Source organism: Rattus norvegicus, chromosome 14, assembly GCF_021556685.1.
Source record: "Rattus norvegicus strain SHRSP/BbbUtx chromosome 14, alternate assembly SHRSP_T2T, whole genome shotgun sequence".
In the NCBI taxonomy this organism is placed as follows: Eukaryota; Metazoa; Chordata; class Mammalia; order Rodentia; family Muridae; genus Rattus; species Rattus norvegicus.
In genome coordinates, this window is record NC_141547.1 from 17,489,984 (window position 1) to 17,515,775 (window position 25,792).

The following is a 25,792-nucleotide window of genomic DNA, read 5'->3' on the forward strand; positions in this document are numbered from 1 at the left end:
CACTACAGTATTTTGCATGCTGTGTTGGATACATGGGATGGTCATGTGAATGTTGCTAATGTATGTAAACATATTAATAACTCTAGAGTAGAAAAAGAAATGAGATCAAATGAAGAGCGTTAGTAAAAGTTTTCTGTTTCTCCAATCAAAATGATTCACTTATTCAGTACTAAGCTATTGGTGTTTGTTTTTAATATTAATAAATTTATTATTAATTCACACAATTAAATTAATATGAGGAATAATCAGAATAATTTTAAGTCCCAGTTATAAGTTCTTTGTGCCATTTTCAGTGCAACTTACTATTCAAATTGATTCAAATGTATTGGGAGTCGTTGCTGACAATGTCACCCTTGTATACGTCCAGGAGAGACAGGAGCCAGAACCCATTCAGGAAGGTAACTTTATTCCTGCATTTCCCCCAGTCGTCAGTATTCTCAGAAGTGGCACAGACAGCTCCATGCTGACCTTGAAGTCTACTGTAGGGGCCAACAGCAGTTCCCAGGGAGGTGTGGCTGCACATTAAATTGTCTGGAGGCCGTGAGTGTTCTTTGGGTTCGTGTTTCTGCCACTGCACTTGAGAGACAGGCCTTGAGCTGGGAGAGCTCTGAGAGGCTGATCTGGGTGTCCATGTGTCATCTGCTGAGGGAAAGGAAAGATGGTGTGGACCAGCCAGTGTTCTTCTACAGCACTGAGCCAATGAGAAGGCTCTCTGTCAACTGTCACCTTCCACAGCGATGATCCTACAACAACACGCTCTGGGATGAGTCAGCCTCTAAGAGGGACTGGCACCTCATGATCAGCTGAGGTCCCTAGGGAAAAAAACAGGCATACCTGTTAGAGGGAAGAAGTCAAAACTGCCATGGTCCTGGCCCTAAGCAGAAATGACTTGGAGCTTCCATGATGGATCCTGAGGTGGCTCCCTGATGCCCTTCCTCTGGGTGTCAGACATCCCCTCAGGGCCTGGTGACTTAAAGACTCAATTCATTGCAAGTCTTTTTTCAGGCTATTGGAAGTAAAATATTTTTATCTCTTCACAAGATGGCCAGGCTTTTGCTGCAGGATAACATACATGTAAATGTACACACATAGAAACAGATGCACTCATATACATCCACACACATACATGCACAAATACACATGGCACACACACATATATACACACAAATACATCATACATACACACATACATGCATACATGCATACATCATACATGCATACATGCATGCATATATACCATACATACATACACATGCATGCGTGCGTGCATACATGCATACATGCGCACATATGAACTGACTTGCCTTCCTAAGCACCCCTAGCATTCCTGGGAGAAGGCTGAGTGTACTCGTTTAGCCCCTCCCCCTGGGCTCTGACGTCATCATAGTCCATCATCATTTAGTCAGAGCAGTCTTTTCGGGCTTTCTTTGACATATGCTTCTGGGCTTTAAGAAATCCCTCCTCCTTCGATAGCCTGTAAGTTTTAAACTCAATGTTCCTTCTATATAAAAAAAAAGGTAGTTACCTTTGTTTATGTGCACTGGTGTTTTGACCTTGGAGTTACACACAATTGTAAGCTGCCGTGTGGTTGCTGGGGTCCTCTAGAAGAGCAGTCAGTGCCCTTAGCCATTGAGCCATCTCTCCAACCCCCTTCTAAGTAAATTTTCATGGGAAGTCGCTGTAGAAGCTTAACCAGAGACCTAATTTGTTCTTCATTTCTCCAAAGTTAATGGTAACAGAAGTCTGTTCTGCATCTGTCTTTTCTGACGTTATATACCCCATAGCTCCTTGGTAAACAGTAATTGGTACAACGATCAGTAATGTTACAAGCCAAATTGTGTAGTACTTAATTTTCAACTTACGGAATTTATAAAAACAAAACAAAAAAACAAACAAAAAAAAACCACCCTGAGATCGGTAGCTCACTGTGACCTGATCAATATATATTTAGATATACTTAGCCAGTCATCCTACTTAACCAGATCATCATTTTTTTCTTCTTAACTGTATCATACTGGTTGCAGTAGCTTTGACAGTAGACTCATTAAGCTGGGCAGACTCAGCGTGTGTGGAGTCTGGACCTTTAAAACCAGAGGGAGTGTCATTCTGTGTTAACCTGTGTGGAGCCGCATCTCAGAGAAAAATGAACCTTTCACGTTGATCATCACACCGACTTCTGCTGACTCACGGTAACCTTGCTCAGTTCTCACATCCTGTGAGGTGATGAACAGGTCTGGCGTGGTTATCCTGCCTCACAGAGGATTCCGAAAGATCAGACTACAGAGCTTCTGTGACTAGAATGCTTTCCCTGTGCCTGCTGAGGCTTGTTCCTACACACCCATTGTTCCTGAACTGTGGAGTCTCCTTCCTTGGACTAACCAGATTCAGCCTGGTGCTACACATTAGCACCTCTCTTCATCAGGAAAAAAAAAACAAACAAACTGGGTGCCCGTTATTTCATCTCCATGTTTTGGTTTTATTCTGGCCCACATCCTGACCCTGACTTTGCTTTGTCTCCTTTTCCTTCTTATAGCTTTTCCTTTGTTATGGAGTTACATGATATCTTCCATCTCAAGGGCTTTCTCCTCTCACTGGCCTTCAGGAGATCCTGCAGGTTTCAAGCTCACCCAGGTTCTTCTTTAGCAGGTAGAACAGGTTTTCTGACAGTTACAGTCTCGGGAAACAAACAAAGGAAAAGCCTTCCAGCCACTGCCTGCGGTTGGCCTTCAGTGCTCTTGCAGCCTCCACGGGTGGCCAGCAGGCCAAGCCCTGTCCTGGAATCTCAGCTCCAGGAAGACCCTTAGGACACTGCAACAGATTCTCCATTGCCAGTCAGGCCCGGAATCTGTCGGCCAACACAGAAACCAGAGGCACAAACGTCTAAAGACTCCGGAATATTTCCTTCATCGATCCCTGCCTTCTAGGCTAACCTCTTTATGCATTTTAAACATAGTTTGTTTTAAAACATAGTCTAGCCTTAAGTACTGATATTTAATATCCCCCCCAACTCTCCCATTTTTTTTCCATAATGATGTTGCTTTCCAGTGGTTTATTTCTACTACCACCCTTTCTCCTGGCTTCTCACCCCAAGCCAGACCTAAGGAAATACCAGAGAGTTAGAGGGTCATCTGTCTCCCTTCACAATGAAAAGGGCTTCCTGGGACGCTGTCCTCAGCACAAACACCACACCAGCAGCAGCAGCAGGGCCTGGGAACGTTCTAGAAACATGAAGTCACCAGACTCCACACAGACCTACTGACTCAACAGCCCCATAGGCAGAGCATGCTCAGTGTGTTTTAGCTGCCAATCAGATTATACGTCCTAAAATCCGTCAGGCCTGGTCTGAAATCAGCACAGAAAAGTAAACACGACTAATGGAGAAAGAATGCAGTAGAACGATGAGTTAGCATTCATAAATCCTGGCAACTTTTGACTAGTCTAGCACCCCATTCAGATAACTTCTATAGCCTTCTTGAATGAGGAAAAATCTCAGAAGGAATATGGGAAGGAAAAGGCCTTTATAACTAATAAATAAAAATATGCTACGACTGCCAGCCCTTACACAGACTGTCTGGATAGACCCCTATTTATGATGGTCCAACTCAGGATTTTTTTTTTTTTACTTTATGTGAAAGCCACAGTTAAATTTGAATTTACATATTTTCCCAAGCTTGAAACAAATATGCTAGCCCCTTAAGGTGCTGGACAGAGGCAGTGAGCCCCAGGTCCCATGCAGACACACAAAAAGCATGAACGACCACGCTCAGATGTACGGAGTGCTGCGAGGTTGTGCTGCCTGGCGCTTGTTTTAAATGAATATTTAATTTGCCTTTATTCCAACTTATAGTGGATCTGTCGGGATGTAACACCGTTGCTTGAGAGAGCTCCGTCAGGCGTTTGACAAACACAAACTTCAGCAGTGATGAGGGTTATTATCTTTAAAAATTATTCCTGAGAGCCAGTGCTAAGCAGAGCTCTGACCAGCCCCTGCCTGCTTGACCAAATGTAGAGGAACTTGTGTCTCAGCCACAGTCACAGGCCCCTGTAGCTACTGCAGCCAAGCCCTCAGACAAGCCGTCTCTCCCTAGCACCCCTCCCTCAGAGACGGCACTCGGTTTTGCTGAGACACATCCTATGACATCGCCAACAACTTTACAATCCTGTGGAAAAGCATTCACTCGTTAACTGCATACGATATCATTAATTATAGAAAATTGGCTTCCTGACGGTTAGTTGTGTGTGTGCATGAATGTGCGTACGTGTGTGTACGCACACGTGCATTTGTGTGTAGTGTGTAATGTGTAGTGTGTGTGTGTGTGTGTGTGTGTGCGCGCGCGCGCGTGTACGCGCACACCAAGTGTGCAGTCTGGTCCTGTCCTTCACTTTCTGTGTTCATGAAGTTCTGCCCATTGAGGAAATAAAATTCTTTTTACCTGATCCCAGATTACGCTCTCAGAGAGCAGCAATTCATGATTGTCCTGAGAGGAAAATAAGCTCAAAATTTTCTCCAGCACAGGTTTAAGCTGTCATTTTTTTTAATGTTTAATTTTTAAATGACTCTGTTTCTCTACTCTTAATTCAACCTCCCACGCTTCCTTCTTACTATCCCCTCCCGTCTGGCACCAGAGATATTGTGTCTGATTCTCCTAGTCTTTCCAAGCATCCATAAGTGTTAAGATGCCCAGAGCCCGGGAACTGTATGGCCAGCCACTCCCATCCATCCAGTCTGTGATCTTTCTTCTAACATCACAGTTGCAATGGGCGGAGGGTTTTCCTTGCAGTAACACCGCGACACTCCTTTGCATGTTTGCTTGAATAACGTGCATACCTCTTGTTGAAAGCACGCTTCTCTCCTCTGTGCGTGGCAGCACTTGCCCAGTAGGAGCAGGAAACCCTCGCCAATGGAATGGAACGCCTCCTCTGCCGTTTGTGGCTTCTGCTTCACGAGGTTACTGAGGAGCCTAAGGCAGAAGCGGGGGGACAGGCATTAGCTCCTGAGTTTGCAGGGCTGTCTTACTGCTTTAGATTCTCAGAGCATCCTTGACTTCCCCACACCGAGATGCTCTTCAGGTTATGGATACGGATACGGAGAAGCAGCCTGTGGCCTCACAGCGCATGCGCACGCAGCTCTGCCTTCATCTCACAGGAACTTCCCCGACGATTCTTCCTTCTTAGCCTGAGGAGCCCATCACTTTAGTTATCACTGTTTAACTCCTGCTGAGGTAAGCAACTCCTTTTCCTGCCATTTTCGTACATACGGATGAAATGCAGTACCTTAAACCCCCCCACACACACACACCTCTTTTATTTCACATTTTGAGCGACCAGCTGACTTCCTCGTGAACACCGCTAGTCTGGCGCGGTGGAAACTGAGAGCCTCCTGCTTGTTGTTAAGGACAAGACCTATAGATGAATTTGAAGAGGCAGTGGCTGGCCTACACCTCAGATTTCTCTCACAGATGACTCGGCCATGTCAAGCCAGAGCATTTGAGCCACCAGGAGTAATCAGAATGTCGTTCTGGTTAAAGTGCCCCTACTCACTCACATCTAAGCCTCCTAAGCAACACTGACTACATTACCAATCTTTCCCTTCCTGTTTTCCTTTCTCTTCCTTCCTTCCTTCCTTTCTTCCTTCCTTCTTTCCTTCCTTTCTCTCTCTCTCTCTCTCTCTCTCTCTCTCTCTCTCTCTCTCTCTTCCTCTCTCTCTCTCTCTCTCCCTCTCTCTCGCTCTCTCCCTCTCTCTCTCTTTCTTCCTGCTTAGAACAAGAGAAAATTAACCACAAGAAAAATAAGAATGAAGAATAAGAAACAGGAGGCTAGGGCTAGGGCTCAGCCAGTAAAAGAGTCTGCCGTGCAAACATTAGAATCTAAGTTTGGATCTCGGCTTCCGCCTAGAAAGCCAGTTTGGCCCCTCCCTTGCCGATGACACCAGCTCTGTGGGATTGGTGGAGACAGGGGATCACTAGGGATAGTCTTGAGAGATCCTGTTTCAGAGGAATTACACAGAGCATGATAGAGAGATGACCAATGCCTGCCCCTAGCCTCTGCACACACTTGCACACATGTGCCTATACCATGTATGCACACACGTGTACGCGTGCACACACACACACACACACACACACAATAGGGGGCATATGCATTAATCAGTACTATACTGCTTATCTCAAAAACCACTCTTTGCCTTTTACAAACACACCTTGGTAGTTCCCAGGGCTCTAATGACGTGCCATAAATGGGTATACAAGCAAATACTTCAAAGTTTTAAGCCATACTTCTTTGACATCTGGGCTCAGCCAGTAAATAGTCCAGGCTTTTCTGATTCAAAGACAAAAATTGGACACATTATATTAAGAGATGGGTGAGCCCCACCCACCCTGGCTCACTAGGTTGATCCGGGCTGTCCCTAGTGGCAGAACTGGCTGTGACAGTTATCATCAGATGTGTACAGGAACCGCAATGAGATCATGCTATTGTCTATTTCTCTGTCCCTGTGACACTCAGGTCCAAGCCAAGCATGGGTCTCTTTGCTGTTGCCAGGGAGCCGGCCTGAGACAAGACAGGTCACGGGGCGCTCTGTTTCCAAGACTGAAATGCTTCCTGCTCTCTTCTGTCTCTTGGCTACAACCACTCGTGCATGATTCACAACAGGTCCTGGGCAACTGTCAGCGTGGTCACCTGCTGAGCAAATTGGGCTATGGTTCATCAACTCAAATGGTGCCCACAGGTCCTACAAACTCTGGGAGGGTATGGACTACGGATTCAACATGAAACGTTAAAAGCAGATGCCCATCTTGGTGAGGTGCCCAGTTGGCATGCTTCCTTAAAATTCCTGTTTCTGTCGGACATGATGGTGCATACCATGAATCCCAGCATTTGGGAGGCATGATGTTGCCTACTTCTGAGAAGTTAAAAGTTAAAAGGCACAGCCAAGGGAATTCAGGCCATTTCATCTAAGCTGGCGTTTCCCTAGTTCTAGGTCCTAGGAATTTAGGCAAAAACAGATATGGTGACAGAGAGTCTAAATGAAAATTTCTCTGTATTAATTTATAATAGAAAGTGAAGATAATATTCCAGTCCAACAATAATCATATAGTCATATAACATTACCGGGCCATTAAAATGAAGAATAACTAGTGACAGAATGTATATAAAATATGCAATATAATATTTTAAAGAAAAATATGAAACAATGTGGGTTGCTGTCAGCTTTTGGCGTATGCTAAACTTTGCTGTATCTCAGCCAATGTGCCCATAATTTTATTTATGATTTCAGTGTTATGATTTCTGTCTTCTCTGAAAGCGCCCTGCATTTTGCTTTTGTAACAGGGGCTTCAGTATCTTTGGGCATAACTCACAAATCTGTGGGGTAAGTTTCCATCACAAAAGCTGAGTGAGAAGTCTACCTAATGAGAGAGGCTGGTCCGGGAAGCAGGGAGAGCTCTTGTTGCCTGCTAGGTCTTTCTCAGACTCAGTTCCAAATCACACATGGCGGGGGTGGGCCAGGGGAGAGGGCACTGGGTGGCGTTGCCAGCCAGGTCTCTCTCCATAAGACTCAGTTCAGGACCATACGGGGGCGGGAGGTCTAACTCTTTGAAAAAGTACTAAGAAAGTGTTTTCTCGAAAGTCCTGCAAATCATTAAGGCACATCAGCTGTGCCATGGCGGCCCCTCGAAAGCATGTCATCCTGGGAGGGGAGAGGGACGCGGGCTTTGTGGGTGATGGCAATGGCTGCAGTCCAGGACTCCTCCCTGTGAGTCTGGAGTAGTACCAGGGTCGCATGCCTGGAGAGCTTCTGGGGACTGTGAAAGCAGAGGAGTGTCTCACACTCCCTCCCAAGAGCCGTAGAAATGCTACGTAAGCAGGCTGTAGCAAGAGCCAACAGGACCTGCGTTATTAATCATAGAGAACCCAAAGACTGGGGAGCAGGAGGCGTTTAGGAAGTGTGCACCCACCACCAGACAAATATGACATCATAGACCCGTGTGTCACATGTGCCTTTATAATGTATATCTCTGCACTGTTGGGCTTAAATGATAATTCTCGTCTTGATTTGTCTTACTTTACAAATGATCACAGTTACCTTTATTATAAAAAGAATCAATGCTTTTAAAAAAAAATCAGAACACAATATAACATCTTTCTTGCCAACTGTTCAATTCATATTCAGTCTTCATTCTTAACTAGACCTAACCTGAGTCTGTCTCGAATGAAGACAGCGCGTTTGTGTCTCCGTGCCGTTTGATCTACATGGTGTGGGTATAAAATCCAACCAGTTTATACTACCTTTGAATGGTAACTACCAGATGCTAACAGATTTACTACTCAGAGTGAGGAACACAGACTTCTTCCCATTACAGTTAGGTGAGTGTGTGTGTGTGTGTGTGTGTGTGTGAAGCTCATGCGAACCGCTGGACTGGCTGGTCAGGCCGGCCCAGAGATCCTCCTGTCTCTGCCTCTGTTGTTGCAGGGACATTAAAGTTTCACGTAGGTTCTGTAGGTGCTGGAGGAGAAACTTGGGTCTCAGGCTTCCACAAGCACCTTAGCACCCGAGCCATCTCTCCAGACCTAGGACTGATTCGTTCTATAAATGGAAATGTGTGCATCTTGACAAGCACCTCATTTCTCTTGCTCTAATGTTCCTTGGAAAATACAAAATCATGAACCCTGGCAACCTACAACACTGGACTTCTCTGTTTCTAAGCATGATGGTGAAGGTGATGGTGATGTTGGTGGTGGTGATGGTGTTGATAGTGATGGTGGTGATGATGGTGGTGGTGGTGATGGTGATGGTGAAGATGATGGTGTTGTTGTTGGTGATGATGGTGTTGTTGTTGTTGGTGGTGGTGGTGATGATGATAGTGGTGGTGGTGATGGTGATGATGATGGTGGTGGTGGTGATGGTGATGGTGATATTGGTGGTGGTGGTGGTGGTGGTGGTGATGGTGGTGTTGTTGTTATTGGTGGTGGTGATGATGATGGTGGTGGTAGTGATGGTGTTGGTGTTGGTGTTGGTGGTGATGGTGGTGGTGTTGTTGGTGGTGGTGGTGATGGTGGTGGTGGTGGTGGTGACGGTAGTAATGGTGATGTTGGTGGTGGTGGTGATAGTGGTGGTGATGGTAGATCCACTTGCACACATTTTAACTATATTTTTCAGTTAGGGTCTCCTTCCCTCCTGACACCCACCAAAAGTGTGGGGGGGCACCTCCTCCCAGTTCCCCTACATATTCACTTACTAGCAAATAATTAGGACGGTCTTGACTATCCTAATGAAGTCTTCAATTATACGGAAACTTCCTCACATGCATCCCCCTCTCTCTTCTGACTCACAACTGCGAGTTCCCAAACACCTCCGTGACTTTACACCTCTCAAATGCTCTAGTCTGATGTCTGGGAATAGCTTTTTTTCCCCTCTCCAGGCTGGCTTTCTGCCAGCCCTTCAGCTAGTTCACGGGTGCAGTTCTCAGAATGGCCAGTAGAGGGAGGAAGAGCACAAGAGCTGAGTATGGAAGTTCACCCTGAAACAAGGCATGACCGGCAAGAATGGGTCTCCTGTCGCCTGAATTCAGGACATCTGGAAATGAGGTTCGGCACGGGGAAGTTCGGGAAGTCGTTACCTCTGACCACTCCGAGCACAAAAGCTGCCGTTTCTATAAGGGCGACGGGCGTGGGAGGGCTCTGCTGCCTCATAGCAGGGCTCACCCCCACCATGGTCGTATCCAGAGGGTCCTTTTGAGGCTGTTTACCTCTCCTGTCCCCTTCTCATCCCCAGTCCCAGTCTCACCCTGGCAGCCTCAAGTATTCTCAATACTTCAGTTTTTAGTTTAAATTTTTATATCCGATTTTGACCCTAATTACTACCAGCTTGTTTCCAGATTTTTGTTTCCACAGTATTCAGTGTTCACTAAATTATCTACTATTTCGTTTAAAGCAAATCCTCCTGTTTATATACTATTTAAAATTAATCTTCACATTAGTTTTCATACTTGCTTTCAAATATTTTCTTTCAAGGTCTATTATCTATTTTCTTTTTCTTTTACTCAATACTATGGAATAAAGACAAAGACTTACTCATGCTTAGGGTGAGTATATACTAATAGTATACATATACATCAAGCTAAATCCCTCCCAGACCTTTTTTTTCAGATTTAGTGACAGTCTCACTGGCCTCACACTCACTGTGTAGCCCAGGCTTGCCCAGAACTCCCTCTTGCAGCAGTCCCTCTGAATAGTTCCGACTACAGGCTCCTTCCAGCAAGCCCAGCTCCTATTTCCTGTTCATCTGTTCCTCTTCAGTTTTTCTATGACCTCAGCTCCTGCTTCCTGTCCGTGTTGTGTGGTCTCAGAGTGAGACCTCCTTTCCCATCCTCAAGTTTCTTCGTAATTAAAATGCTGCAATGACGTTACCTACCTCGTAAATTTGCAGCGAGCATTTGATGAAGAAATAACAAAGTGTCCCAAGAGCTTCTTCGAAGAGCAGCAAACCTTGTTTCCTAGAGGGGAAATTAACTTCTCTCTCATATTCTCACATCAAGCCTGGGCTGATTGTCACTAAGTTACAGGCGCCTTTAGCAGAAGGATACAATATTTAGTTCTGATGTTTGGTGTAAATGCTATCGGCATAGATATGTTTCTGTGGTCCTATGCAAGTCTGCAAGGCACTGCTCATCACTGCTCTATCTTTCCCTGGAGGTTAAACTTTACCTCATCCTCACTTAACCCTCAGGTAGAAAGGATGGGTCCATTCTTATTATTGGAGGAAGGAAAGGGAGGAGGAATGCTGTAATTATATATAAAAATATGTATATATATGCATTGTGTATTATATTATATATCATATTATTTTAGATATTATGTATGTATATTATATATAATGTTATATATTGTATTACATTAAATATATTTATATTTATGTTATGTGTTATATGTTATGTATTATGTATTATACAATGTATATTATATTATATATTATATGTTATGTGTTATATGTTATATACTATATAGTATACTGTATATTATATATTATGCAGTATATATTATACATTATGTATTATACATTGCATATTATATATTATATACATACACACTCATATGTTGGAGGTTGGCCTGGTACTATGTATACAAATGTACAAATGCTAAATACTGGCTCCCAAGATCAAGTTGCCCCCAGATGAGTGGATTTCCACATACACCAGCCTTTGATGTATAAAACTTCGTCTCCAATTTAAAGCTATTGGTTAAATAAAAGTGGCTACTGCCAATTACTAGTGAGAGCAGAGGTAGGCGGGGCTTTAGTTATGGGGCTGGTCTTGGGGTCACAGGTAGGGACCACAAGGAGAGAAGGAGGAAGGAGAAAGGGAGGAGGAGCCTTCCAGGAGGCTGAGTGGATCATGAGCACGGCATGTGATCGAAAAGTGGGTCCTGAACAGGCTAATGGAGCAAAAATTGCCTTGAAGCGCTCGGGAAGAACAGCTGGGAACTAACAATCCTGCGTTAGAAAAATTAGATTATACGCCCTCACAGAAGAAGGGGGAGGGGGTGGGATAGATGGTTATGGACGGGAAACCAGGAAAGGGGATAACATTTGAAATATATTTAAAAAACAATAAAAATGTTTTTAAAAATATTTAATACACAATATAGTGATCTATGGACTTTTCAGTTAAAACCTGGGAAAACTGGGCCAACCACAAGGTATCGATGCACAGAAATATTATTTTATTTTTAAGTACGTGCAGTGATTTGAAATACACTGTTGGTTTTTATTGACGACAATGTCATAAATTCTACAAATAGGACTGTGGTATTAGTAGCCAAAGGAAAAGATACTTTAAATAAAGATTTCTGAGGGACAAAATTATTAGGTTATGTTGTAAAAATTGTTTAATCCCAGCCCGAGGTTTCTACCCTGCCTTAGGTATTGCTGACTTGGGGTCGGAGGAGAACCAGGATGTTTTAGTAATTATTTAAATCCCAGCCCAAGGTTTCTACTCCGCCTTTATCATTTAAGTTCCCGGATGAAACACACATACACAACCTTTATATTTATAATAAGCGTAAAACAGCATGAGAGCTGGGCAGACATCAACCCTCTATGCTGTTGGAATCTACGTTCCTATCGATAACCCCAGTTATTACTGCGTTTCACTTTGTCTGCTCTTAACTCCACTTGGGCAGCCCACGGGGCCATTTCTCCTTACTCCTAACCCATGTCAGCTTCTCCTTCCTCCTCCTGTACACTTCTCCCTGTGGCTCCTCTCGACCCCAAACCCACAAAGCCTAAGTCCCACCTCTGTCTCTTCTTCCCAGCTGTTGGAGGTTGGCATCTTTATCTACCAATCAGAAATAACTTGGGGGCGGGGTCACATAGCTTCATTTGGGTCTACATGCAAACTCAAGACCAAACCACAGCAAGATTAGGGGTAAATTGTCCAGTAATTGTGCTAGAGCTGATTTTTAAAAATTCATAGGACTCTGCCTCAATTATTGGGGGGCTGGCAGAATCATATCAATAATGACTAGTTTATTAAAGTCCATTTATATGTGTGTGTGTATATGTGTGTGCATACACACACACACACGCACACATACACACATATGAATATGTCCTTAAGTATTTTTCACTGTAGTTCCAGAAGTAGAAAGAACCATGAGGAGAAGTGGAGCAGTAACAAGAAAACAGACTTCTATTCAACAAAAGGATTAACTTCTTAATAATCAAACATTTCTACCTGTGCTATCCGTGGTGGTAACTGGAAATATTTATGAAGAAATTTTGCAGTGTTTTGGACTAGTTTCCTAAATTTGGTGTTGGGAGGACTTAAAAGTTCTTTCGTTTTCATGGCGCTTTGATTTTATGTCCTCATAGAAAACAACTTTGAAATGCTATTTCCTGTATCATTAGTATCTAGGGATATCTTATTTTCTTGTATTGTAGTAAGTCACTGCAAAGCCTCATCTGGCACAAAGAATCGCGCCTCAAGAGAAAAAGGAAGGACTGCGGCTGTAGCTCGGTTGGTTCGTGCTGTCCTGGCAAGCGTGATTAGATCACCGTTGCCGCACAAAAGGAGCATGTGCCTGAAACCCACCCTCCAGAGGTAGGGAAGGATGGGTAGTTCAAGGTCATCCTTCGCTAGGCAATGAATTGAGAGCAGCCTGGAGCATAGACCCTGCCTCATAAAAGAATAGAAATCATGGATTTGAAGACTTATGTTCATCAGTAATGCATTACAATACAGCAGTCACCCTCTACGATCATACAAACAAACAGACAAATAAAAACAGTTTTGAAGAATGCTTCTCATCATGGCTGAAGATGCTACTTGGTAATATAACATATTATGAGGTAATATCCCCAGTTTCCATGGAACAGCTCAAAGGACTTCCTTAACATACAAGTCTTGCAAACTCCTATTAAGTTCTGAGGTCTAAATTATTTATTTTAAACTTTTAACTAATTCATGTGAGTGTGTATGTGTGTGTGTGTGTGTGTGTGTGTGTGTATGTGTGTGTTGTGCAGGAGCATGTGGACCACAGTGTGCATGTGGAAGTCAGAGAACAACTCTTTGGAGTCATTTCTCTCTGTCCCTTGTGGGATCCAGGGATAAAACTTGTACACAAGCACTTCTACCCTCTGAGTCAGCTCACCAGCCCTACAGGATTCTACAGAAAGTACTTTAACTTTTACTTTTAAATTGAGTGTGTCTGTGTGTGTGTGTGTGTGTGTGTGTGTGTGTGTGTGTGTGTGTGTGTGTGTGTAAAATTAAGCACACATGAGTACAGAAGAGGGCATCAGATCCCTTGTGGCTATTGCAGGTGTCTGTGACCGACATCCATCTGATGGGAATGCTGCAAGCAAGGCCCAGGTCTTCTGCAAGTCCAGTGTATACTGCTAACCACTGAGCCACCTCTCAAGGACATAACTTATTCTTAACAGACACAACTGGATTACTTAATTGCAAGATTTCTCTGACTTCCATTCTTAGTGTTGTTATTTTCTCTTCTAGAAAAGTAACATCTCCAAACTTCTTTAACAGATTTTCCTTTCTTTTCTTTTCTTTTCTTTTTTTTCATGTAGAACAACTTATTAGATTAATGCCTAGACTGCAACATTTTGGAAACATTATATGCCTGGACTGCAACATTTTGGAAACATTATATGCCTGGACTGCAACATTTTGGAAACATTTTGGAAACATTATATTAATGTTTCCAAAAATATTTTCAATATTTTTATACATTTGCCAACATTTTCTCGTGCACTTGCTTCATTCTCACTAACTGACCAAGCAGGGGTCACAACACAGTAACTATACTGGATAATTTATTTGATAAAATTAATTCCACCTGATTTCCAACAGAACATTTAATGCTGTGTTCTTTAAGCAAAGAATTATGTCAGTAGCTGGCTTAAATTTCTCCCTAGGAGTCACTTTGTTGCTAGCAAAGACCGAAGTGAACCCAGGCTTACTTTTGCTTTTCAGTTTGGAGTTCCTCGTCCTGAGCTTGGCACAGGTCCTCTTTAAGGCTGATGACTTGGTCACAAGCTAAAGGTGGAGAAATGTAAGTCCCGTCAGCTTGCAGGTCATCGAAGCACGGCTTTCTGAAGGCATAGGAGTCGTCGCAGCAGCGGCCCACTCCAGCATTGACAGGTTTCCCACCATGCCTTCTGCACAGGTCTCCAAGAAACAGCTTCGCCTTTTCAGGAAGAGAATGAGAGGAAGGGGAGTGAGGTTACGTCTGCTGTCTTCTTATCCCTAGACGAGGGATTGTATCTGAGCGTCCTCAAGTTCGATTTTGTTCTAGCGCCACCAAGATTTCATTTTTAGAGGAAACAAAGTCGTCGATGTGGACGGAGCAGCTTGTGCTCCTTCTTCGTGTCTGTCAGGCTAAGGTGCAGGAGAATCGCGTCATTAGACAGACCAGCTTCAGCACGGGCGTCTTACCCCCTCCCAACAGCACTAATTCAATATCAAGTCCCAAGCCCTGCCCTCCAAACAGTGTGACTCGAGTGTGAAGAAGCTGCTGGCGCTTCTCAACAAGTTCGAACCCAGCGTGTCTCCAGCATGGTGTGACAGACACACAGACCAGCTGCAGAGCTGGCACACAGTAGGTGCTCCTTGGGTGTTGGAATGCACGATCATGGTCTTGGTCATGTTTGGGTTGTCTCCCCCATTTTCTTCACCCCTTTTGGAAATGTCTCCTCACTTTGCTCCCACTTTGGTCCCCACGTCAATAACTTTGATGAAGTTATTGGAACTAGTCGACCTAAACATTTCATTGTGAATTCATCCACTTTAGAAGTAACCAAGACAATTTCCCCAAAGCAAGGCTCTAGGAACATATAAATCTAATCGAATGAATTCCCTGAAGAAGACATGATTCCATAACAGCAAAAACAAAAAAAATTAAAGTTAAGATGAAGATGGGGTGGATAATAACTTTTGATTTTTAATTCAAACAACTATAATTTATTAGAAGAAAGCCTGCCTCCGCGACAAGTTAGCATAAAAGATACAATCTACTAGGAATATAGGGCATTATCACCAAGCAAGAAATCAGAAATGTGGAAGCCATGCAGCTTGAGAGACCTAGAAGGAAAATCTCAGAGGTTTGAGCACCGTGCTGCCCAGGGACAGCCTTTTTGGTGAGGAAGGAAGGATGAACAGACTCCAAGAGAGGCTGGAGAAAACATACTCAAGGCCATCCCAGCCCTCCTCTCACCTCATGTCAACTAACTCCCCTATTCTATTTCAACCTCTAAAATATTTTGATCTAAGAAAGGGATAGCCTGTTACTAAAGCCAGTCGCCTGTAGCTATGGGAAGCCATTGCCCTCGTGAACGCTCACCAGTAGGTACTAACACGTTCCCTTGTGAGGTCCACCAGAGTTGGTCAAACATCTACAGTATCTTTGCCACTGCTTACCAACATCAGTTTTGTCAACGTTAAAAACCAAGTAGTAGACCCTTATAATGACTCCGGGGACAGTTTTGAGAAACTAAGGAGACAAGTTTAAGAGTGGACAGCCCTCGTTTGTTTTTAAGTAAAGACAGTTGGTGTAAGCTGCCTAAAAGTATTCTCTGAGAATTTTTAATTTCACTGGAAAGTCATAGATCTGTCCAAGAAATGAGGTTGGTTCCCGAGGACCGGAGAGAGATGGCAGATGTGTTAGGAGCGTGCTTACCTGGTCCTCCAGACAGGCCGACTGCAGCTCATCCCTTAGTGGGCAGCATCTGTTGGCAGACGCTGCCATCTTCTTCCCGAGCATCACCAGCTCCTGGGCAGACAGCTGTGGGGCTTTCTTAGTATAAAGCACGGTAAGCCTAAAAGAGTAAGTTCTTATTCCTGGTAGTGGGTACACACGCAGACACCCATCGTAAGTTTCCCACGATATCCAACATTATCTCCCATGTAGGAGGAGCCAGGCGTCAGGCAGAACTCTTCTGCCCTGTCCTGGTGGCTCAGTGGGTAGGTAATTGGACAGCGTTCCATTGGATCCCACTCACGCCCTGCTGAGATATCAGAGACACTGTCAGAGCTAAAATCAGACAGCTCCTCTGGGCGGAGCCTCGATAAAGCTCCCGGGGACCATTTGCCAGGTGTGGAGCAGGAGCACAGTGGCCACGAGGAACCGCCCCTGTTCTCCAGGTACTCACACCCCAGTGAGCAGGGGCAGGCAGGAACAGTGTGTGGACAGAGTGCTGCGGGTGCTGTGAGCTAAGTCAGAACCTTTAAAGGGGTCAAGTCTCTCTCTGAAAGTAAGCGAAGGAATTGACTCTGTCCCCATCTTCCTTAGTGGGTTCACTTCAGAAACTCCTGTAATGGTTTCAACTCTTTGAAGTGCATACAGTATGTATTGAAAAACATCTAGCTTTTCACTCACTTTATGAGCCAGCAATGTCCTTTTCCCGGGACCCAAGGATCTAGGAACATAAACGCTTCCAATTTCTCTCAGCTTGGGAAATTTGGGGGAAGCTTAGCTGCTGCCAGCTGCAAAACTACCTCCTTGCTTAAAGAAGGGCTTTGGGGGGCTGGGGATTTAGCTCAGTGGTAGAGCGCTTACCTAGGAAGCACAAGGCCCTGGGTTCGGTCCCCAGCTCCGAAAAAAAGAACAAAAAAAAAAAAAAAAAAAGAAGGGCTTTGGGGGCGGTGTGGGGCTGGGGGTGGGAGCTGTTGATCTCTAGAGACTCAGTTAACAAATTGGGTAAAGCTAGGGTGAACTGCATTTGGCAAGTGAGACTGTCAGATCACCTTGAGGACTAGTAATCGTTCACACTGAGTTCACTAATTACTGTGCATTACGTGTTGTGTCTGCTTATCTGTGATCAGGGCCAGTGACCTCTTTCTGCTTTTGTAAGCTGTTAGTGGACAGCCAGTGGTGCACATCTGGTTTAACGTTTATTCAATTTTTTTTAAAAAAAGGACCTATTTCAATACTTCTTTAGGGAATTTTGTTCGTAATGGTATTTCCCCTAACAGAGTATAAAAGATGATGGTAGTGTCCATTTCAGGAGGCCTGGCAAGGCATCCGGAGGAAAAGTCTTCAGAGTTGAGAAATGACACTGCCTTTGAATAAGCCAGGTGAAGGAAGGGCTTCGGGAGGACTGGAGGATTGGGGAAGTCATGGATTCTGGGTATTGTTGTTGTTGCTTGTTTTAGAGGGGGATTAGATATGAAACCAATTTTACATTATTTTAAGGTGATGGCTTCTTTGAGAAGAATTCATGTGGGGGGGGGGATTCTCAAGAGTCAGAAAGCATCAAACTATTTTAAGACCTTTCCAGCAACACAAGTAAAGGAAACGGTCTGAATTGGAAGGTCATAATGAAGGTGGAAAGAGAGAACGGGGTTTAAAGAGAAAGACCTTAGGACCACATGTTGAGGACCACAGACGACTAGAATTAATTATTGCATTGCTAGGAGAAATGCCTGTGGAAGAAGGAAGACGCAGTTTCTACAGCAGCTGGGCAGACAGACAACCTTAAAGGGATTAACCAGCTACAACAATGTCAGCCTCCCTAGGTATGTGTTGGAAATCCAGGACTTTCCTCAGACTTCCTGAATCGGAATCTCTGAGTTGGGGGCCTGGGTTCTAATGTCTTCTGGAAGGTTCTATCACACTCTAAAGTCTGAGAACCACAAATCTAATCCTTACAACAGTCATCAGCAACTGCTCCCAACATAAAAGGAAAGAAAGCGCTAAGCTGAAAGGCCTGCCTGAAGGAACCAGGGTACTCTGGGATCCATTACTTTGGACATGTAATTTAGACTTAATATTATGAGATGCTATGTCATACTGGACTTTAATACCGTGCTTATAAATAGACCATTCTAGAAGACCCCTGGGATTCCTAAAGTGCCCTTTACTTTTTGATTATGCAATCCTTGATGAATAGGGTTCACCACGCTCTCTGTCACCAGGGTGCTCACATTCACTTGAGGAATAACTAAGGCATCCACCCAGCTCTTGCTGGTCCACACTGGTAAGTGGACCCTGGATTCTAATGTCAACCACAGCTTTGATTCCAAGTCCCAGCCCCAAGGTAAACAGTCAGATATGCAGGTCATGGTGGCCCTGCAGGGCCAGCCTGCTTTGGTCCCTTACCTCAGGGACATCTGGGAGACTGGCCTTGGGAGCAGTGTGGAGGCTCCCAAAGTTTACATAAATATTTGCTGAATCAGCACAGAGGGCCGGTTAATACACAACTAAAGAGTGGATGAGACTCTGAGCAAATCTTAGCGCCAGGGATTAACCAATAGTCTCTGAGGAGCTGTCTGAGGAGCATACCTGTCCTGGAAGTTGCTAGCGCCCAGCTGCTTGTGTAAGTCACAGTAAGTCTTAACGCGGTCACGGCTCTCAAGTACCACTCTTTGGAGCATCTCTTTCTAAAAAACAGATGCTGTTGTTAGTGTTTAATCAGAGCAATGTGCCTTGAGGAAGGATTACAGTAGCATTTTCCCTAATCCTTTGGTCAAAATATTTGCTAAGGTTTAATAAAGTAGTCAATAAAAATAACTACATTTATTTCCTGTTGTTGGCTTGGTTTGGTTTGACTTGGCTTTTTGTTTGGTTGTTTGGGGTTTTTTTGGGGTTTTTTTTGTTTTGTTTTTTGTTTGTTTGTTTGTTTTCTTAGTGGATTTGGAAAACACAAAGAAAAAAATTCATGCTTTTCTGAAGGAGAAATCATCACATGCTTTGTGGGAAACAAGTGGACCAGCAAGATTAAGAATTCATTTCATCAGGATGTAAACTCATTTTTGTGCCTAAATGCCAAATTCTACAACCACTGGGCAAATCATTCATCAAGACAGAAAGAGAAAGGGTCTGGACCTATCTAGCTGGGGTTTGTGTGTGTGTGTGTGTGTGTGTGTGTGTGTGTGTGTGTGTGTGTGTGTGCCCACTCATTGGTTTATTTAATAATTAGGCTTTTTATATTAGCAGCATGCACACATATACAGAAGCACAAATATACAGGTATAGAGATATTTAGTGTGCTAAGAAGTCACGATTTAATATAAATATATATATCAGTCATGGTTATAAAACATGCCACAAAGTACACTGAGAGGAACCAAATAGGATTGTCAGAGCTAAAGGTAAATCAAAGTGCTCTCCAACCATGAAATGGTCTCCAGGAGGAGGGCATTAGTAACCTTGCAGGCTCAGCTCTTAGACAGGAGCACAGCCCCCTTAGGAAGCCAGCACAGTGTATCTTATCCTAATAAGCAGTATTTGGCACGGAGAAAATTCCCTCAGATTTGCAAGCTTTTGACTGGATTTTTAGCCCCGTCTTTACTGCCAGTGTAACATTAGGCAAATTGCCTACCCGTCTGAACTGCTATCATCTTACCCACAGGACACACTCAGGAGTCGAAGTATTGACTAGCTGTTTGACCAGGCTACTGAGAGAGTCAACTGGGTGCTGTGGTAAGGCTGCCCTGCAACCTCTGCCCACCCATGCTTCATGGTGCCATAGTCATAGATCACTGTAGTCTTGGTCAGAGTTGCTATTTCTGTGATGAAACACCATGACCAAAGCAACTAGGGGAAGAAAAGGTTTATTTGGTCTCTGCTTCCAGTATTCATCATCGGGGGAGGCAGGAGCTGATGCAGAGGCCACAGAGGGGTGCTGCTTACTCGCTTGCTCCCCTTGTCTTGCTCAGCCTGCTTCTTATAGAACTCTGGACCAACAGCCCTGAGGTGGTCCAACCCACAATGCACCTGGCCTTCTACATCAATCACTAACTGCCTTATCTCATGGAAACATTTCCTCAATTGAGGTTCCCTTCTTCCTGATGGCTCTAGCTTGTGTCAAAAAAAGATAACATAAAACTGTCTAACACAGAAGCCTCACAGTGATATTTTGAGAAGTGGCATGGTTGCATAGCCTTTGCTTTAGAAACAGAAATACCAGCTGTGCCTGCTTGAACCCCAGACATGGAGATTTTTCTCTTCATCTCTGCTTTGCTCCCCGCTCTTTCCATGGTCTTCCGTGTATAAGCCATCAATTATAGCAACAAAAGTCAGAAATGCCTAGGCCATGGTAATGCACGGATAACTGCCAAAGATGAAGTTCGTGTGGACTCTAGCTTCTCCATAAAAATGCACACCAAGAACTGCTACCTGTGGTCAGGCAGATTGCTAACCTGAAAGGGAAGAATCTTCTACACAACATGGCACCCAACCAGGCTGTACCATTCTGCTACTGGGCCAAGCAACATCTGCATTCCCTTCCAATAGGATACTACAAGGGTCTCCAGAAACAGTCTGTAAGACCGACAAGTCGCTATGCTGTGATGGTCCAGCCCTGGGATAGGGAGGGATCCCGCTTCTCACCAGTGATCATAATTAACCAAAACATGAAAAACTCAGTTTACAAAAGGAAGTGCTTCTAACAGCACTAGAACCACTTGTAAGGAACATTTACGTAAAAAAGGAATTTACCCCAGAGTGGTGGCATTCCAAAGGGTTTTCTAATTTGCAGCATTTCTCCAGTAAACGTTTATATGTTTCAAAGACTCTTAAGATCACGGGGACCGCCAACTCCAGGTGTCTTCTTGAGTATTCATAAAGAAACCTGTATCATACAAGACACGTGAGAAGACAAGAACTAGAACTCAGAGGCCATGAGTTTGTGTTTTATTTTTTGTTTGTTGTTTTCAAAAAGCTATGGAGACCATGAAGTTGAAGTGGCCCCTGTTTAGAAACTTTGGGAAGCTGCCAGAGAGGCGTTGAAATAGGAAAACCAAGTCAATAAGGTCACATGATTTTCTAAAGCCATGTGGTACCAGATGGCAGATTTAGAACTTGAACCTGAAACACACTGGCTGACTAGAAGGTTCTAGAAACTTCTGTGTGAGATCAGTTTCAAGTATTTACATGGAATGGTGTATTTTCCAATTACCTTTGGGGCTAAATTTTTTTCTAAAAAAAGAGACCTCCTATGAATGTACTTTTGAGGCATTAAATCACCATCTCCCCCACCCCCTTTCAAATAAGCCACTAAGTGTGAGTAGTCCAGTCATAATCTACACACACATTTGGCTCACCAAAAGAAATACAATGGGGGCTGCAGAGATGGCCCAATGGTTAAAAGCACACACTGCTCTTCTTGAAGACCAGAGTTTAGTCCCCACATGCAGGAACACACAACTTCTTATAACTTCAGGTCCAGGGAATCTGGCACTGCTAGTTTTAGTATGCGCAGAAATACACATACACACAATTAATAATAATAATAAATAATAATAATAATAAAATTTTTAGAAGGAAAATAAAAATGGATTCTAGAATGTTTTTAAAACCAGGGCGAAGATGAATCCTTTGATGCGTCCTCATAAACTACCTCAGTTTACCGTTGAAACACACTGCCTGAGAGATGAGGCCGCTATACCGCGAGATTGGATAGGCACCCACAATGCTCAGCTTCATAAGCCTTTACCACTGGATCTAGTCAGCACAAGTCTGTTGACTTTTCTGGACCAAATGCAAGTTTAGGAATTTATATGAGTGGGGTTCAGATAATAGTATTCGGTTTTATTAGCCAGGATCAGACATAATTGGTAAAATGTGAGTGAGGTCACTTAACTTTGAGGAAAACTCAATTCTCATGGCTGCACAGCTGACTCGGGAGCGATTTAATTGCACAGTGTCACTGTCTTAATATTATGTATTGAAATCACCTTGCTGTGATGCACAAACTAACGTCCACTTCTGAATGGCTGCCAATGATGCTGATGTCCCAACTCCTTAATGCTTCAATGTTATGTCTACTTGATAGTGTATATTAAATTAATTAGAAGTGCTAGTGAGAAATATGAAACTGATCCTTTTCTTTATCTCTAAGCCTCTCATCCCAATGCCTGTAACACTTAACTATCACCATGCTCCTATTTTAAAAAAGCCTTTATACTAGTTGTCAATATTTGAGAATAAAGGGCCTTCTAGCTTCTCTTTCACATACTGTTCCCAAGCATCTAAAGCCCTAGTCTCACGCAGCATCATGAGTGGACCGGAACAACGTCCAACTCCTCTTGGCCATACTGGCCATCACTGGCACCATTTACGTTCAAGTTTGCAACATCTCCCAAAATGAATCCGTAAGTCACTAGAAGAAAAACTTCATTACTCTTGTAGAAAGTCGTTCTGGTTGCCACTGAATTTCTCGCACACCGACTGGTCTTCGGTAAACCTTGTGAGTGGCAGGGGTGAGAGGTTGGGTTCCTCATCATTTTCCGAATTGATGATGCATTCCCCACGGAATGGTTCTGGCTGTTCACAGCACTCAGCAAACTTGCTGGATAAGATGTCCTGGTTAGAGCAGGTATAGTTCATGAGCTGGCGCTGTGGATAGGAAGGGAAGTCGTTCTTTGATTACTTGATCCGTGACTTAGTTTGCTGTCATGAGTCTAGCAGAGGAACACTTGATATGAATGCACACACACACACACACACACATACACACACCCCGCTTTACCAGAAGCAAACTGAAAATCCCAGAAACATTCATCATTAACTCTTTTTGGAAAGAAATGCATGTCTATTTGACCTTCCGTAGTGTCTCAAACTCTTATCTACCTATTAAGAATAGAGGAGGAGGGGCTGGAGAGATGGCTCAGTGGTTAAGAGCACCGACTGCTCTTCTCGAGGTCCTGAGTTCAAATCCCAGAAACCACATGGTGGCTCACAACCGTCTGTAAAGAGATCTGATGCCCTCTTCTGGTGTGTCTGAAGACAGCTACAGTGTACTTATATATAATAAATAAGTAAATCTTTTTTTAAAAGGAAGTTAATTGGAAGCAAGTAGGTAAGAAAGCACGACATGGCTGGGAAAGGGTCAGCACAGTTATTTTCAACAGAATGGGAAAACCAGTAAGCAGACAACCAAAGCATCTGAGATAGAAGCAGCAGACAAAGCTATGAAGAAAACCAGTATAATTAAAAATAATTAAAAGCATAAACCTAGCGAATAAGTCCAAGAATTTGTTTTGGAAAAGACCAATAAATTAAACCATCACTTTCTTCAGAGCCAATTAATTAAAAAGAAGATCAAACACATAAGAAAAGGAGCGTACAGTTACGTAATTGATGGTGTTCTCATTTCAAGTGGTAGTGTCATCTACGGCTCTATTTCCCTTAATGAGAAGATGCTAACAAGCGAGATGTTTTGAAGAATCCCATTAAATACTCGACAAGGTAAACAGTCGATTCCAAGTCTAAACACTAAATTGGTATGTACTGAATCAGTGCCACTCCGGGAAAACTGCAGGGCTCCCCTGAGCCTCTGGCCACACCGTTAACCAATCGACTCACCAACCGGGACATAACCTTGCTCAGAATAGGGGCTGTTGCTTCTCAATGTTGAAGTCATAGCCAATCGCAAGACCACACTGTGTAGGGCAGAATCTCATCGATCTAATCTGCCTGTTTCCTGGACAACACGGGTGCCATCTTGTACTGAGGGCAGCACTGTGTTGCTGTATCTGGAGCCTCAGAATCGCCAACGTAAAGATTTCCATCAAGTAAGAAAAAGAACATAAGTTTACAGCGTGAGCGCCGAAACGAATCCAGAACAGAGCCTTGCTGGACCTCCCAGGGCTGTGATACATGTATCGGGCAGCTCAAATTTTTGGCTGCTCTGAGCATGCGTTAGCCTGGGAACAACATTGGAAGTGCTGTGAATATTGGTTTTGCATCTGGAAAGGCAGATGAGTTTAGGATTACAGGATCCACGAGCAATTAGGATTTGCTGGAAAAACACTAAGATGGGCAGACATCAGGGGAAATGGCAACGCGTCCTGTATTTTCCGTCTCCATATCAATCTGAGGCTGAATGAACACTTCAAATAGCACATAGCCTGGCCGTATTTGGAAACTGTCCAGGGGGCTGGAGAAAGGGTTAAGAGCACTGGCTTCTCCTCTAGAGGCCCAGGATTCGATTCCCAGCACCTGCTTGGCAGCTAACAATCGTCTGTAACTGCACTCCCAGAGGATCCGACCCTCCTCTGACCCTCTTGGGTGCTGCACATACACAGTACATAGACACAGGGAAAACACCCATACGCACATCAAATAAAAGTGAATCTATTTTTTAAATGTTAGAAATTTTAAAAGGAAAAAAGAGTTCATTTTTAGAAATTAGCATAAACAAATACCCAAATTTTATATGTATTTATATTTATACATAGCAGTTATAGCTTAAATGAGAAAATTGCAGTACAAACACATAAATATCACATCACAAGTACTGAAATATACCATAACGAGATTCACAAGTGTTTAAAATGTAAAAAATACTTTTCACTATGCCTTTTTCGATGGATGTGGTGTGTGTGTGTGTGTGTGTGTGTGTGTGTGTGTGTGTATGCATGTGCATGCACACATGTGAGTTGGGTGTGTGGAGTGTGACTGTCTGAGTACAGGTGTATGGTGGAGGTCAGAGGTCAACCTCGACTGTCCGTCCTAAGCCTTCCTTCTTGTTTGGATCTCGTTCTCTGGTTGCTCACCGCCATAGTAGGACTAACTGACCTGAGAGCTTCTGGGAAGTCTCCTACCTCTGGGGTCCCCTTTCCACTGTGGGCACACTGGATGTGTATGAACCACCACATCCAGCGTCTTATGAGTTCTGCCGATCAGAATACCAGTCCTCATACTTGTGTGACCAGTGCTTTCATTTATAAGACCCGTCGGTGAGGGGCTGGAGAGACGGTTCGGCGGTGAAGAGTACTAACTGCACTTCCGGAGTTCAATTCCCAGCAACCACATGGTGGCTCATAACCATCTGTAATGGGGTCCGATGTCCTCTTCTGATATGTCTGAAGAGAGCGACAGTGTACTCACATACATGAAATAAATAAATCATATATATATATATATATATATATATAGAGAGAGAGAGAGAGAGAGAGAGAGATCCGTTAGACCAAGGCAAAAGATAGAAATCAAGTGATCATGCAAAGAAGACAGTGCATTCCATATTGTACTGTGTGTATCAAGGTTCGAAGTTCATCGGAAGTGAGCAAAATCTCCCTAAAGCATAACGGAAGCCCCTTGGATACCTAAACACTGGCTTTGGCAAGTCTCTAACCTCAGGTCCACAATCTGGAAATCCAGAACAATTTACAGTTACTTTAAGCTTGTTTGTGGCAACAAAACAATTAAATTTGCCAAGGGCAGGTTGTTCTGGAGCGCCTGCTGCAGTCCGGCCCCCAGCAATCCTGTGTCACTGCCTGGGCATAGGTGCTGTTTATGTGTGAAGGGCTTTCTGCGATTTTGTTTTGTCTGTCTACTG

General features: G+C 43.8%; 1 protein-coding gene across 1 annotated transcript in view; it reads right to left on the reverse strand.

Moving 5' to 3' along the window:
* Nucleotides 1-389: 389 nt before the first annotated feature.
* Nucleotides 390-25,792, reverse strand: part of Albfm1 (albumin superfamily member 1) — a 40,262-nt gene continuing 14,859 nt past the window's right edge. The window contains 7 exon segments of the mRNA NM_001108356.2: nt 390-812; nt 4,829-4,961; nt 14,471-14,697; nt 16,186-16,324; nt 18,790-18,887; nt 20,947-21,079; nt 22,631-22,845. Of these exon segments, the coding sequence (NP_001101826.2) occupies nt 744-812; nt 4,829-4,961; nt 14,471-14,697; nt 16,186-16,324; nt 18,790-18,887; nt 20,947-21,079; nt 22,631-22,845 (1,014 nt within the window). The 3' untranslated portion in view covers nt 390-743.